Source organism: Dendrobium catenatum, unplaced genomic scaffold (assembly GCF_001605985.2).
Source record: "Dendrobium catenatum unplaced genomic scaffold, ASM160598v2 fragScaff_scaffold_133, whole genome shotgun sequence".
In the NCBI taxonomy this organism is placed as follows: Eukaryota; Viridiplantae; Streptophyta; class Magnoliopsida; order Asparagales; family Orchidaceae; genus Dendrobium; species Dendrobium catenatum.
Genome location: NW_021318595.1, coordinates 10,932,177 through 10,946,653, shown reverse-complemented (window position 1 = coordinate 10,946,653; position 14,477 = coordinate 10,932,177). Strand labels below are relative to the sequence as shown.

General features: G+C 32.8%; 1 protein-coding gene across 1 annotated transcript in view; it reads left to right on the top strand.

The window, feature by feature from the left end:
• LOC110111327 (ABC transporter F family member 5) overlaps window positions 1-14,477 on the top strand; it is a 36,068-nt gene extending 21,591 nt beyond the window's left edge. Inside the window, exons 5-9 of the mRNA XM_020843141.2 lie at window positions 7,614-7,769; window positions 13,661-13,762; window positions 13,865-13,993; window positions 14,095-14,199; window positions 14,302-14,477. Of these exons, the coding sequence (XP_020698800.1) occupies window positions 7,614-7,769; window positions 13,661-13,762; window positions 13,865-13,993; window positions 14,095-14,199; window positions 14,302-14,397 (588 nt within the window). The 3' untranslated portion in view covers window positions 14,398-14,477. The remainder of the gene's footprint in view (window positions 1-7,613; window positions 7,770-13,660; window positions 13,763-13,864; window positions 13,994-14,094; window positions 14,200-14,301) is intronic.

Genomic DNA, 14,477 nt, shown 5'->3' with positions numbered 1-14,477 from the left:
CTCAATGTCCATCCCTTGAACAATTCCCCTATGATGTCCTCTCTTCTTAAACGATGATTGTGCTGGTTACTTTTTTTCCTCATTACGTCTATGCTCTATAATAATACCCTTTATCAACGCTCTTTGACTATTTACATCACTTTCTTTTAATTCTCTCTATTAATACCTCTGCTTATGGATGATATTCATGACTCCGTTGACATAAATATCATTTTTGACTCTTCACATCCAATTCACACTATTCTCTAATTGACAAATCAATCATGCTCCTCTTTTGGTGCTTGTAATATTTGGGCAGCAAAATCTTTGATTACTTATCCTTGATCACTTGTTTTGAAACTCAAGTTGATATCTTTTATGTTACCTTATGCTTGCGGGGAAGTATTATCTTATCTAAATTATCATATGTGCTAACTTATTTATAGTAGAAATCTGCACCATCTATTGTTATAATACTTCCTTATATTAATCACAGGCTCATTTATTATATTTTCCTTAATTATTCTCTTTTTTTTTCACTTTATAAACACATATATGCTTGTATTAAAATGACGATTAAACAAAATTGTAGTCCCTTATAGTTCTCTCTCTATGAACAGAAGATAAAAATAATAAGATCTTAGTTAAAGTTGTAGATGTCAAGGAAATATATTAGTACTATTTTGTGAAATCATTAAATTAGATTTTAAAGAAAATTTAGTGAACAAGATAATGAGATGTATTGTAGATTGATTTTAAAACTTTTAGTTAGCTTTGGAAGATGCTAAAAAGTGAAACCTTGATTCCAAGTGAGATAACTATTAAAATTTGGAGAGATGTGAGTGATTTTGTAGTGGCTTGATTACAAAATCTTTTAAATGGGATTTTGAAGATTTATTAGGCTGACAAATGATTGTAGATGATGGCGTCAAATGATTGAAGAAGAGGCTTAATAATATTAGTATTTAAGAATAAAAATGATCTTCAAAATTATGATAATTTTAGAGGAATTAGATTTGAGTCATACCATAAAGTTGTAGGTGAGGAAAAAAGACCAAAGAAAATTTACATATATGCCAAAGAATCATTCATGCTAAAAGGATCGCCTAATGAAAGTAATTTTTGAGTTATGGTAAGGAATGAAAAAAAAATGATCTTATCATTTTTATTAATCTTGAGAAGGCATATATGTTCAAGTGTCATGATGATTTTATGTGCATCAAAGAAAAGGAGTATCAAATTCTTAAGTTATTATATAATTTTGACTAGCATTAGAACTGGTTGTATTTGATTGGTTTGTAGTTATAGTAGGTAGGGCTATACAAAGTTTCAACATTATAATCATATTTTTGTTATTGGTTATTAAAATACTTACAAAGGATATTTAAAATAAGCTGCATTTGTGATGTTTTTCATAGATGAACATCCTAGTTGTTGAGAAAACGTTTGAAATAAGTGGGAAGTTGGACCGATAGAGAGAATGCTTAAAAAGATAAAGGCCTTTGGAGTAGTTGAGTTATATACTACGTAATTTTAGTGGATAATATCAAAGGATCGTGGGACTTAGAAGTCAACCAATCTTGATATGGTTCATTGAGTATAATACAGATTAAGGGTCCTAATTGTTTGGCCATTCCTCTTATGGGCCACATTGTAATTTGTGGGCCTCTTCTTATTCTAGTTGCTGACCCCTTTTGGGGGTTTTTTTCCTTCTTTTATAAATAACATCAATTTATTTATTTTGTAAGCCCTTGGGAGAAGTATATAAATACTTTCACACTTTGTACAAAATCAAACAATAACAATTTTAAGTAATTTTTTCTGCTTTTTTTACTTTTCTTCATTGTATCATTGGATTAGAGTGATGTTTAGGATTTTCATCTTTCTATCTTTCTTTTTTCTCTTTTTCGCTACATCTGCGCCCATGTTTAGTGTTAAATATGCAAGAGTTCTCACATCTGGACGGATGTAGCAAAGAAGTTAGTCCATGAAACTAAATTTAGGATAAGAACTTGGAATATAGGTTCGCTTATATACAAATTATTGGAATTAATAGTTATTATGATCCATAGGAAGATAAATATTCATTGCATTCAGGAAACTAAATGGGTTGGAGAGAAGATTAAGGAGATTGATAATTTAAGATTTAAACTATGATGTTCTTGTATGAATCGTACTAGAAATTATGTAGGTCAGTAGGTGTGATTATATGTAAGAGTTTGAAGGATAATATTGTAAAAATTAATAGAATTGAAGATGGAATTATAGCTTTAAATATTGTTGTTGATGCTAAGATTATTTATATATTAAGTGCTTATGCTCCTCCAGTGAGTTTGAATATGTATTCAAAATTAAAATTTTGGAATGACCTAGAAGAATTAATACAAATGATACCTCTCGAAGAAAATTTTTTTATTGGAGGAGATTTAAATGGACATATTGATAGAGGTAGATGATTTTAAAAGCATTCATGATGGCTATGGCTTTGAAATATTAAATTTTTTATAGCTTATGATTTTGTAATTTTAATACCTTATTTAAGAAAATATATGAGCATCTGATCACTTATAAGAATGTATATAATAAAACTCAGATTGATTATTTTCTTATAAAAAAAATAGATCGTTTAGATTGCAAAGATTATAAAGTTATTCCGGGTGAAAGTTTATGTACATAATATCGCTTATTAGTTTTAGACTTTAAGATGAAGGGGCAAAATAGTAACAATAAAGTAAATCATTGTTCTAGGGTTAGATGGGTGAATTTAAAGAATATTAAAAAAAAAATATTTTTGAGAGTAAGATTCTAAATCTTAAGATTTTATTTGTGCATGACTTCATGAGGAAGCTAATACTATATGAAAAAAGTAGCTATTGATATTAAGAATATTGCAAAAGATGTGCATGAAGTATTGAAGAAAAAAACTACTACTAGTAAAAATAGTTGGTGGTGAAATCAAAATATGCAAGAAAAGATAAAAAATAAGAATTTTATAAAATTAATTTAGCTGTAAAAACTGATAATTGAGAAAGATATAAAGAAACTCGTAAGGAGTTTAAGAAAGTAATTTGCAATATATAGATTTTAGCTTTTAATGATTTATATAATAGATTAGAAGAGGGCAAAAGATATATATATATATATATATATATATATATATATATAAAAGTTAGCTAAACAAAAAGATATGAGTAGTAAGGATTTAGTTCAAGTGAAGTGCATTAAGGATGAATATTAAAAAGTGCTTTTATTAGAAATGGTATTCAACAAAGGTGGATGAGATATTTTTCTAAACTTTTTAATGAATATTATGAGAAGGCAATTGACTTTAGTGATCTTAGCATCCTAAATGAAAATAAAGGTTTTTGTTTTTTATCGACGTCTTAGTAAAATTGAAGTTCAAGAGGCTTTAAGAAAATGTGTAAAAGCTATTGGACCTGATGATATTCCAATAGAGGTGTGAAAATGCTTAGGAGATGAAGGAAGATATTGGCTTACTAAACTTTTTAATATTATTTCAAAGATTAAAAGATTTCAGATGAGTGGAGAATGAGTGTGTTGATTCCTATTTTTAAGAATAAAGGTGATGCACAAGATTATGTGAATTATAGAGAAATTAAGTTAATGCGTCATTGATGAGGACATCGGAAGATCAGCGGCTACGATCTAGAATTTATTTTATTTTTGATGTGTCTTATGTACTAATTTATCTTATATTTCTGTTTTTCCCATTTTACCCCTAGGGGTGGTCATGTGGTGTTGTAGCCTAAAGGGCATTTTTGTCTTTATTTTTTCTCTTTTCATGAGGCCTATTTATAGGCTAGCTCTCTTGTATTTTAGGATGATTATTGAAATGAAATTTTAGTTTTTTTTTGCTTGATCTCTAAGTGAGTTCATGAGAAGAGAGACCTTAGGTGGGTGAAAGCAATACCCGTCAACCGTGGTGTATTCCTTGGTTCGCTGTTCATCGTCTTCTTCTTTTCCCCTACATCCCACTCCCTCAATTCCCCATAACACCCGCCGGCCTTCCCCTTCCACCACCTCTGTTTTCTTTTTTTGTTTTTCTCAAAAGATTAGCCTTCTCCTTGAACCCCTACCTTCGACCCCCTTGGCTCCCAAGCCGCCGGCCTCCAGTTTGGGCCCAACCTGCCGCCCCCTCCTCACTACCTACCCAACCCGCCGGTCACCCCTCCATACTCCCCTAAATTTGAATTTCAAATATCAAATTACCCATAATCACTTTTCTAAAATACCTCCATGCTTTTTAGGAAAGATTCATTATTGAGACTCAATTTATTTTGAATTTCAAATGTCTTCCTATGAAAATAACCCCTCATTAGGAAGTTACCTTAATTTAAATCAAATCTGAATTTAAAATCTGATTTGATTAAATCACATTAATTCCATTCGGGACCACATACATCGCATCTAGACATATTCTCCCCTCTCTCCTTGGCCGGCCAACCAAGCTTCCCCCTTTAATTAATTAGATTCCTTAAATTAGGGATCTAATTAATTCTTTTCCCCCTCACTTTCCCTCCCTATCTCTCTCCAATTAACCCTTTAATACCAATTAAAATTCCCTCCTAGCCACTTAACTATCGGTCCCCTAGATATCTTGGGTCTATTATTCAGAGTGATGGTGAAATGGATGGGGATATTATTAGTAGCATTCAAGTTGGATGGTTCAAGTGGAGGAATGCATCAGGCATGTTATGTGATAGAAAAGTCCCTCTCAAACTTAAGAGAAAATTCTATAAGATGATAGTGAGACCTGAATGATTTATGGTATAGAATGTTGCCATTAAAAGAGAAGCATAATATTAAATTAAGTGTTACAGAGATGAGGATGCTCAAGTGGATGAGTGGCTTTATTCTTAAAGACATGATACGAAATGAGCATATACGTGAAAAGGTTGGAGTAGCTCTCGTGGAAGATAAGATTAGAGAAATTCGCCTTAGATGGTTTGGTCACATAAAACGACGGCCTTCTGATGACCCGGTTAGGAATCTAGATATATTAGATTTGACTTATATAAAGAAAGGTAGAGGTAGACCTAAAAAGTCTTGGTTAGAAAATATTAGAAATGACATTTCTTTATTAGATTTAGATGAGAATTTGACCCTTAACAGTACACAATGGAGAAAAATGATTCATATAGCTGACCCCACATAGTGGGATAAAGGCTTGATGTTGTTGTTGTTTTCTTATTGAGATTCTTCCTTTTTTATTTTTTTACATTTTTTTCAAGGAGTAAAGAATCATGATTCATAAATGATGAAAATCAAATTAAACGTGAACTCTATGAGCTACAAGCCTCATATCACATGAATAATTTTTTTTTTCTAAAATAATCTCAAATTGTGATCACCTTTTTGAAAGAAAAAGAAAAGATATTTCATCTTTTGGATCCTCCTTTAGAGCCAAAAGACGCAAAATTTAAGTACTTCTTGAGACAAAGTTAATGAATCAAAATAAAAAATATTCTTCTTATTAAAAATATCATGGCTCTATGAAAGAAACAAATTGATTATTGTAAACCTTATGAAACCCCTAACCGAATTAGGTTAAAAATTGGACGTAGAAGAAGAAGAAAAAGAAGTAGACTTGGGATAGTATTAAATATTAGTTGGAAAAATAATCTATCTCATATTGTCGCATTTGCAGTGAGTTTCATCAGACAATTCATGCATAAATTCAAAATGTCGTACTTTCAAGTTGATTATAGAATACTCTAATACCCTAAATCAAAGTCTGATAAAATAATCCTCCATACAAAGAATTATACTTTATAATTTGAAGGGTATCCTAATGTAGATTATGCAGGATCACCAATGAATAGAAGATTCACACTTGGATATTGTACATTTTTGGGAGGATTTTTCATAAGATAGAGGTGTAACAAACAACCTGCTATTTCAAGATTTAGTGTTGAATTTGAGTTTAGAGCCATTGCCCAAGAAATTTACGAGTTTTTGTAAATTAAAATTCTTTTGAAATTTTTAAAAAACAAATGGCAAGGGCCGTTGATGATATAATATGATAATAAATTTGCCATTTGCATTGCTTATAATCTAGCACAACATGATCTTTATAAGGATGAATTACTTCATGTGAATTTTAGTTGATGGCTATTAAATTATTACCTGCAATAATTCCTTCTTATTTTTTATTTTCATCCAAAGAAATTAGTAGTTGTCTAAATTAACAGTTTATGATCTAGAAAATTTTATGTTTGTGTTTTTGAGGATCTCAATGTAAATTTGCATTAACAAATCATAGATTCTAATATATCATACATGAACATGTCAGTTTCATGTTAACTTTAAAATGGAAACTGAAAGTTGGGCTGTAAATTTACATGCGATAGAGAAGGAATGGTATCATATGAACAATATTAAAATTTTCCAATAATGTGGCTGAATTGCAGTAACACTTATTTCCTAAAATCATTACTATTACTAGTGAAATTCATCATCAACATGCCCTATTTTTCTAAATGAAGCTGAAATTTCATAGCATGAAATTCAAAATAGAGAAGAACTCTGATATGCTCGAAGCTATAGAAACTCCAACCACAATACACATCTCATTCCAGCTACATATGCTTTTAGGACATAATCTAATACAACATGATTTCACCAAATATGTGGAGGTAGGTAAATATTTTATAAAAGAGAAACGGAAAAGTGTGTGGATCTGCCCTTCTTATTTGCCAACAAAAAATAACTTATAGATATTCTCATGAAATGACTCTGCAATCCTAAATTTAAAAATATTATAAGAATGCTTATAATTGTATATTTATACCATTTAATTTGAGGGGAGTGTTGAAGGATCGTGGGACTCACAAGTCAACCAATTTTGATAGGGATTCTTGAGCATACGGGTTAAGGGTTTTAACTGTTGGATTGATCATCTTATGACCCTTAGATTGACTCCTACTCTAGCCGCCACCCTCTATTGGGAATTTTTTTTACTTATTTTATAAATAGCTTTAATTTATTTCCATTATAATCATTTTGAAAAATTCTATAAGTTCCTCCACACTTTATACATAATTAAGCAATAAAACTTTAAAATAGTTTTTTTTTTTCTTTTCTACTTTTCCACGGGCAATATTAACAAATCAGCTAGTCTCATTAGTTTGTTGGTTAAATTAGTGTTGAATGATTAGGAAGGAAAATAGGAAGACCTAAATTTCATAGATATTAATTATTCAAAAATATTTGTGCTAGTTAAGTTTAATACCACATAAAAGACTCAAAGAAATATTAAAAATTGAGGATTCATAAAGCTGATTCCAAATTAGATTAGATTAGATTTTATTGACACATTTGAAGTTCAATGTTATGCTCTTCGTCTTATGTGATTTTGTAACTGTTTATAGTTCTTAGAAACATCATTTCTGAGAACTCCAGTGATATTTTAGGTAGGTTTAATAGTCTTTCCATGTTTATTATTTGAATTCGAAATCTGGGTCTGTTGGCGTACTTTTTATTTTGGATAAATATTTTCTACTATAGTTTGCATGGCGATTCATGCGTGATTCATCCTCATGTTCATGTTAATTTTCAGTAGTGGTCTGACTTCTATGTAAATCCGTTATGTACTGAGTATAATTAATTTTCAGGCAGAGGCTCTTGATCTCAACAAAACTGTCATCGAGACTGTGGAAGAAGCTGCAGAAGACTGGAGAATTGACGACATAAAAGGACTTCTTGGCCGTTGTAACTTCAAAGCAGACATGCTTGATAGAAAGGTGTCACTTCTTAGTGGTGGAGAAAAGGTATTTGCTTTATGTTTCAGGGCATTACAATCTCTTCTTTACCTCTCTTATTATCTTCATGTAATGGAAAATGGCTTGTTTCTTCGAAACACTGCAATCATTTTCTTCCTTATCATTAGCCCAAACCGATTTACTGATCCCCTCAATTCATTTTTGTTGTATTGTACATGTCTATGACTTGTTACTCACTAATTGGCATATTTCTCTCCATCTTACATGCCCAAATTTCATAAGTTATTGCCAAGTTCTTTATCTTCTATAATATTACTTTCATTGTTCCTATCATATCATCATTTCTTGAACTATTCATCATCAATGTCATCTTTATTACCTAATAATTGAAGTTCATATAATTTATTGTGTCTTCGCTATGTTCTCTTCTCAGAGTATTTCAAAGACTTTTTCTTTTTAAACAGCTTGTTAAAACTTGTTTAAATTGTGACTTAATTAGTATCCTTATTCATTTGAGTTGGAGGAACTTGGTTGGTACCTAAATCTATCTCATTTAGATATTAACTGATATTCTTTATTACATTTAGATATCACTTGATATTCTTGTATTTTTCACCAACTATCATCAATTATACATTCATAGAACTTGCAAATCATATACAAAATTTTGTTAAAACACTTTACCTTCAACTTAAAAAAAAAAATTGCTATTCCTTTTTTTTTTCTTCTTTTGTGGAAGAGTTTTGACCTATTAAAACCGGGCAAATACGAAAGTCAATTACCTGAGTTTGCATTATATTTGTAAGCATCTCAATGACCAATACAAAAGGGACGCACACTCAATGCTTATTGTATGGCAACAATCATTTTCTCCTGGTTTATCAATAGCTAGCTGCTATGCATGTGTCCTTTCAAATGCTTATTTCAAGAACTGATGAACTGTTTTCTTTAGCTTATCCCGTTTTTCTTAGGATTGATTTTTTAGTTTATTTCCATCATTAGTTTCAATTAACTGGAAAAGTTCGTTGATTTTTTTTCATTTCAAATTTTGTGTTTTACTTGAGAATATAGAATGATGTGGACAGTGAAGAAAGGCTGGCACCAGCAGTTGAGTGAAGTGTTAGAAGCAGACTACATGCTGAAAACAGAGGACAGGTACTTAAATGAATAAACAGAGGATGGGCATATAGAGAAGTTTGAAGTAGAATTATTTCATTATGTATTAATCACATTACATAGTAGAGGAAGAGTGCATATATACGAAAGTGTTGTAGACAGAAATTGAACTAAAGCAGAAAACTGTTATAGATTAATGGTGGAGAGGGTTAGCTCTGAAAAAGGTGACTGAATGTTCTGCAGTGTATATGAAGTGGAGAATTTGACAGGGTTGCTTGCTTACATGTGATCAGTTATCACCTCCCAAATGAATGATCTATGTGTTATAGTGTTAATTTGTTACGAAGAAGGGTAAACCTGGATGGTGAGAGAGTTTTACTAAGGAGATCAGTAGGTTGATCCTTGGAGCCAAAGTGGTTAATTGTAACTTCATTGGAGTGGATGCAATTCCAAATATTTATGTGTTTTGTACATTCATGAAAGACCAGATTGTTAGTCAAAATTAATGCTGATGTGTTGTCACAATGCAGTGGTGTGGCTGAGGAAATCGGGATGTTGAAGTCACTTAGCAGTCGATGAAGCCAGACAATGTTGAAAGCGGTGGAGGCGAGAGCATGATATTCAACTTTGGTAGAGGATTCAATGATGGTGGGCTGCTTTTGGACACTCCAAGAGAGGAGTGTCACCAAAGTATGTGCAATAGTCAGTTGTGGATTTCCTACTGAAAGGATTTGTGGCCCAATGTAAATATTCATAAGAATGAACAGTGAGATTACCTTTTGATTATTAGAAGTCTGAGGTAGATAGTGCTTTTGATATATCGAGGAAAACGTTTGAGTTGTTGATAGTGTTGTTTGAGAGGGTGATGGATGAACTGACAAAGCTGATTGGTAGCAAAGGCAATGTTTAGTCAGGTGATGATGAGGTACTGTAGAGAACTTGTGATATTATTAAAAAGAGTTGGGTTGACAAATGGCTGATCTACATTGGATTTGGCCGAGAGTTTGATGGACATTGAAGTAATATCTGGCTTGCATTCAGCTAGGCCTTATTTTCTTAAAAGTTCTTGCATGTATTGTCTTTGGTGTAGGAGGTAGCTAGCTGCAGTTGGCACCACCTGAATGCCTAGAAAAAATGAGACCGGTCCTATGTTTTTGAGTGAGAATTGCAGCTGAAGATTAAAATTATGGTGTGGAGAATTGCTTGTTTGTTGCCGGTGATGAGAATCATCTACGTAGATGAGGAGGTAATCATAGATGTCATTATGGGAGTAGTGGAAGAGAGAAGTATTGGAGGTGCTGAATTTGAAGCCACAAGATTGTAGAAAGCTAGAGAAGGGTTCAAACCATTTTCGAGGAGCTTGTTTTAGCTCATAGATAGCTTTATGAAGTTTGCAAATATAGTTAGGATGAAGATTGTCAACAAAGCCTTGTGGTTGAGGCATGCAAACATCTTTATGAAGTGTGCCATGAAGGAGAGTGTTAGAGACATCAAGTTGGAGAACTAGCCATTGATTATGAAGGGTAGTAGTAAAGAGAAATCTAATTATAGACATTTTGGCAACTGAGTTGAATGTTTCAAAATAATCAACTCCATATTGTTGATTGAATCCTTGAGCTAGTGAGTGAGTTTTGTGATGGTCAAGAGTACCATTTGATTTAAGCTTAGTTTCATACGTCCAATGACAACCAATGATATTATGGTGTGAGGGAGGTTGAACAAGAGATTAAGTGCCTTGTCGCTGAAGGGCTAGAAATATGGCATACATTGCTTGGCTCCATCGGGAAATTTTGAAGCTTGATAGAAAGAAGTTGGAGCGGCAAAAGGTGGAGTGTGGGTTGCTCGATTGAAGATGCTTTTGGGCTTAAGGTTTCTGGTTTTTGAGCGGGTAGTTATTGGATGGATGTTAGAGGGGATGGGTATTGGATCGACAGCAATGGGAAACAACACGAGCTGATTGTAGGAGTTGAGGAGTTGAGCTTGTATTGGTGAATGCACAATTGGGTGTATTGGAAGCTAGAAACGTATGTTGTATGGGATCTGAAGTAGAAATTGGAAGAAGTGTAAGCGGAAATCTTCCTAACATGACGAGAGATGAAATTTTTGTTGGTTAATGTATTGTAGCAACGATAACCTTTGTGGGAAGAGGAGTAGCCAAGAAAGATACACTTGGTAGAGCAAGTGCAAGTTTGTTGGGTTGCAACTAGTTGCATCCATGGAAAGCATGGACATCCAAAAGTTTTAAGGTGAGCATAGGAAGGGGAGGTTTGGTGGAGGAGCTGAAAAGGATATTTATTGGTGGTAGATTTAGAGGTAAGGCAATTTATATGATAAATTGTTGTGGGTAAAGCTTCAAGCCAAAAAGAGGGGTTAGGCATGCCACATGAAAAATTGTAAGAGTTGTTTGAATTAAATAATGATGCTTGCATTCAGCCACTTCGTTTTGTTAATGAACAACTTAGAGAAAGGTTTGTAAGTTATGGGAGGTTTATTCCTCACCATAGTTAGAGTGGAACACTTTAATTTTAGAGTGAAAGAAATTTTCAGTCATTGTTACAAAATGAATAAATTTATGTGAAGTTTTAGCTTTGCTATGCATTGGAAATAACCAGAAAATTTTGGTGAAGTCATCAACAAAAAACACATTATATTTGAATCTATTGAAAGAAGGGGCTGAAGACTGTCCCCATACATCTGTATGTATAAGTTCTAAAGGTTTATATGTATGACAACTTTTTGTAGAGAAAGAAAGTTTGTGACTCGGTCACATTATAAGAAGTGTATTGGAATAAAGTAGAGGTAGAAGGTATTTTAAGTGGTTTTGCAAGGGAGAGAATAGCTTGATGCTGATGTCCGGTACAAGCATGCCAGAAAACAATGGAGTTGAATTGAGTGGAGAGAATTGTAGTAGACATAGAGAATGTTGTGGATTGTAGGGGGTAGATGGCATTACCGCACCAACATTAGAGAAAAGTTTTATTAGTTGAAAGGTCTTTGATGGTGAAACCAACAACATAAAAAATGGAGTAGTTATTGTCAGAGCTTAATTGATTTATAGATAATATATTTTGAGAAAGAGTGGGAACATGTAGCAGATTGTTGAGGAGGAGCTTACGATTAGGGAAGGGAGTATTTGAAAGACTCCACGCCTTAGAATTGTGAAATGAAATTATTTGTGAAGTGGGACTACAAGGAGCTGAACTTCAATTATGAACCATTTGAAAGGCTCCACGCCTTAGAATTATGAGGTTTGCCCACCAAAGAACATACATCCTAGTTTTGTAATCTTTCTGTTCAATAAACAAAAGAAACGCTTGCTTCCTCTAGTTTTAATCAACCTATGACCCGCAATTAAAGTGTTTGTTAGTTGTGGAAAGATAGGATATTCATAAAGTTGTTGATTACTATTATTCATGCTTAAATCTTTTTTATTAGGAGTTAAATTTAGAAGCTTATTTTTAGGTGGGAAGACATGGTTGTGAAATGGAATTATTTGTGAAGTGGAAACTACAATGAATTGTACTTCAATTATGAACCATTTGAAAGGCTTGACATGTTAGAATTGTGGGGTTTGCCCACCAAAGAACGTACATCCTAGTTTTGTAATCTCATTGTTCGATAATCAAAAGAAACACTTGTTTCCTCTGGTTTCAATCAATATATGACTCGCAATTAGAGTGTTTGTTATTGGTGGAAAGATAGAATATTCATAAACTTGTTGATTACTATGATGCATGCTTAAATCTTTTTTATTAGGAATTAAAATTAGAAGCTTATTTTTAGGCGGGAAGACATGATTGCGAAACAGAATTATTTGTGAATTGGAAACTACGATGAACCGTACTTCAATTATGAACCCTTTGAAAGGCTCTACACATTAGACTTGTGAGGTTTGCCCGCCAAAGAACGTACATCCTAGTTTCATAACCTCTCTATTCGATGAACAAAAGAAACTCTCATTTCCGCTAGTTTCAATCAACTTATGACCCGGAATTAGAGTGTTTGTTAATGGTGAAAATATATGATATTTAGTAAGTTGTTGATTACAATGATGCATGCTTAGATATTTTTTTATTAGCAGTCAAATTTAGAAGCTTCTTTTTTATGTGGGAAGATATGGTTGCAGAATGGAATTATTTGTGAAGTGGGAACTACAAGGAGTTGTACTTGAATTATGAACTGTTTGAAATGCTCCTAACCTTAGAACTATGAAGTTTGTCCCCCAAAGAGCATAACCATCCTAGTTTTTTTAACCTCTCTGCTTGACAAATAAAAGAAACGTTTGTTTCCTCTTGTTTCAATCAACCTATGGCCTTGAAAATTAAATTGTTGTACGTTTATTTCACATGGAAGGCAACATTTCGGCAACCACCTACAATATTCCATTATAAATAACTGTATGAAGGATTGCGATTTATTTTGCACTCCAAATAACATCTAGTGGTCTTTTATATTAAAATCAGTGGTGGAATCTGAAAGAACTGGGTGGTTCTAAGCCCCACAGATTTTTTTTTTAAAGAAGGTTCAATTTATTTATATATAATGTGAAAGCTCTACTTCTATTTTTTTTTTAAATCGAAAACAAATCAAATGAGATTAGGAGGATGTATCTTCTTCTTCATTTATTCAATTTTGCTTAGTAGGATGTCATTCCTCCAGATTTATACATCTGTACAACTTATAGAGATGCTTTGTAACCTATCTATCTCCCTGCATACCATCCTACTCTTCTACTGTCCAAGCTTGTAAATCTCTGTAAATTACTCTTTCAATATAATAGACGATCGCTCTTTTTATTCATTTAAATTGAATTCTGGACACAGGCACGACTTGCATTTTGCAAGTTCATGGTAAAACCTTCTACCTTATTAATCTTGGATGAACCTACCAACCATCTGGATATACCATCAAAAGAGATGCTTGAGGTATCTATCCATCCCATCCTCTTTTCTTGATACTATGCTCTCATGTTTCTGTAATAGCTAGGGAAGAAAAAAAAAATTTATATTTTTTTTTATTTTTAACAGGAGGCCATATCAGAATATCAGGGCACTGTTATCACAGTTTCTCATGACCGTTATTTCATAAGGCAAATAGTCAACAGAGTAGTGGAAGTGAAGAATAACACTCTGCAAGACTATGCTGGTGATTACAATGTAAGCAACCTCAAATGAGCTTGAGCTTATCCGTATATTCTATTTAAATTTAGTTATCTTTTGCTGTAGTTGCTCACATGGTATCGATTGTTATATCACAGTACTATTTGGAAAAGAATCTGGAGGCCAGGGAAAGAGAAGTAGAACGTGAAGCGGAGCTTGATGCGAAAGCTCCCAAGGTTAAAGCCAAATCTAAGATGTCAAAGGTGACTATTCATTGCTACCTCAAGATCCAAACTTTTTTAATAAAATGTTTTGGGCAGGCAGAGCTATAGCTTTATTTATGTCTTTTTTGTTTTGGTGAGCAGGAGGAGAAGGAAGTGAGAAAGAAACAGAAGATGATTGCTTTTCAGCAATCCAAGTCAAAATCAAAAGGATTGAAGAATGCTAAACGTTGGAAGTGATACATATTATTATATATTAGACTTCTTAGTTTCACAAGAAAGTAGAATGTTGTCCTTGTAATTAACCATTGGAATATGGA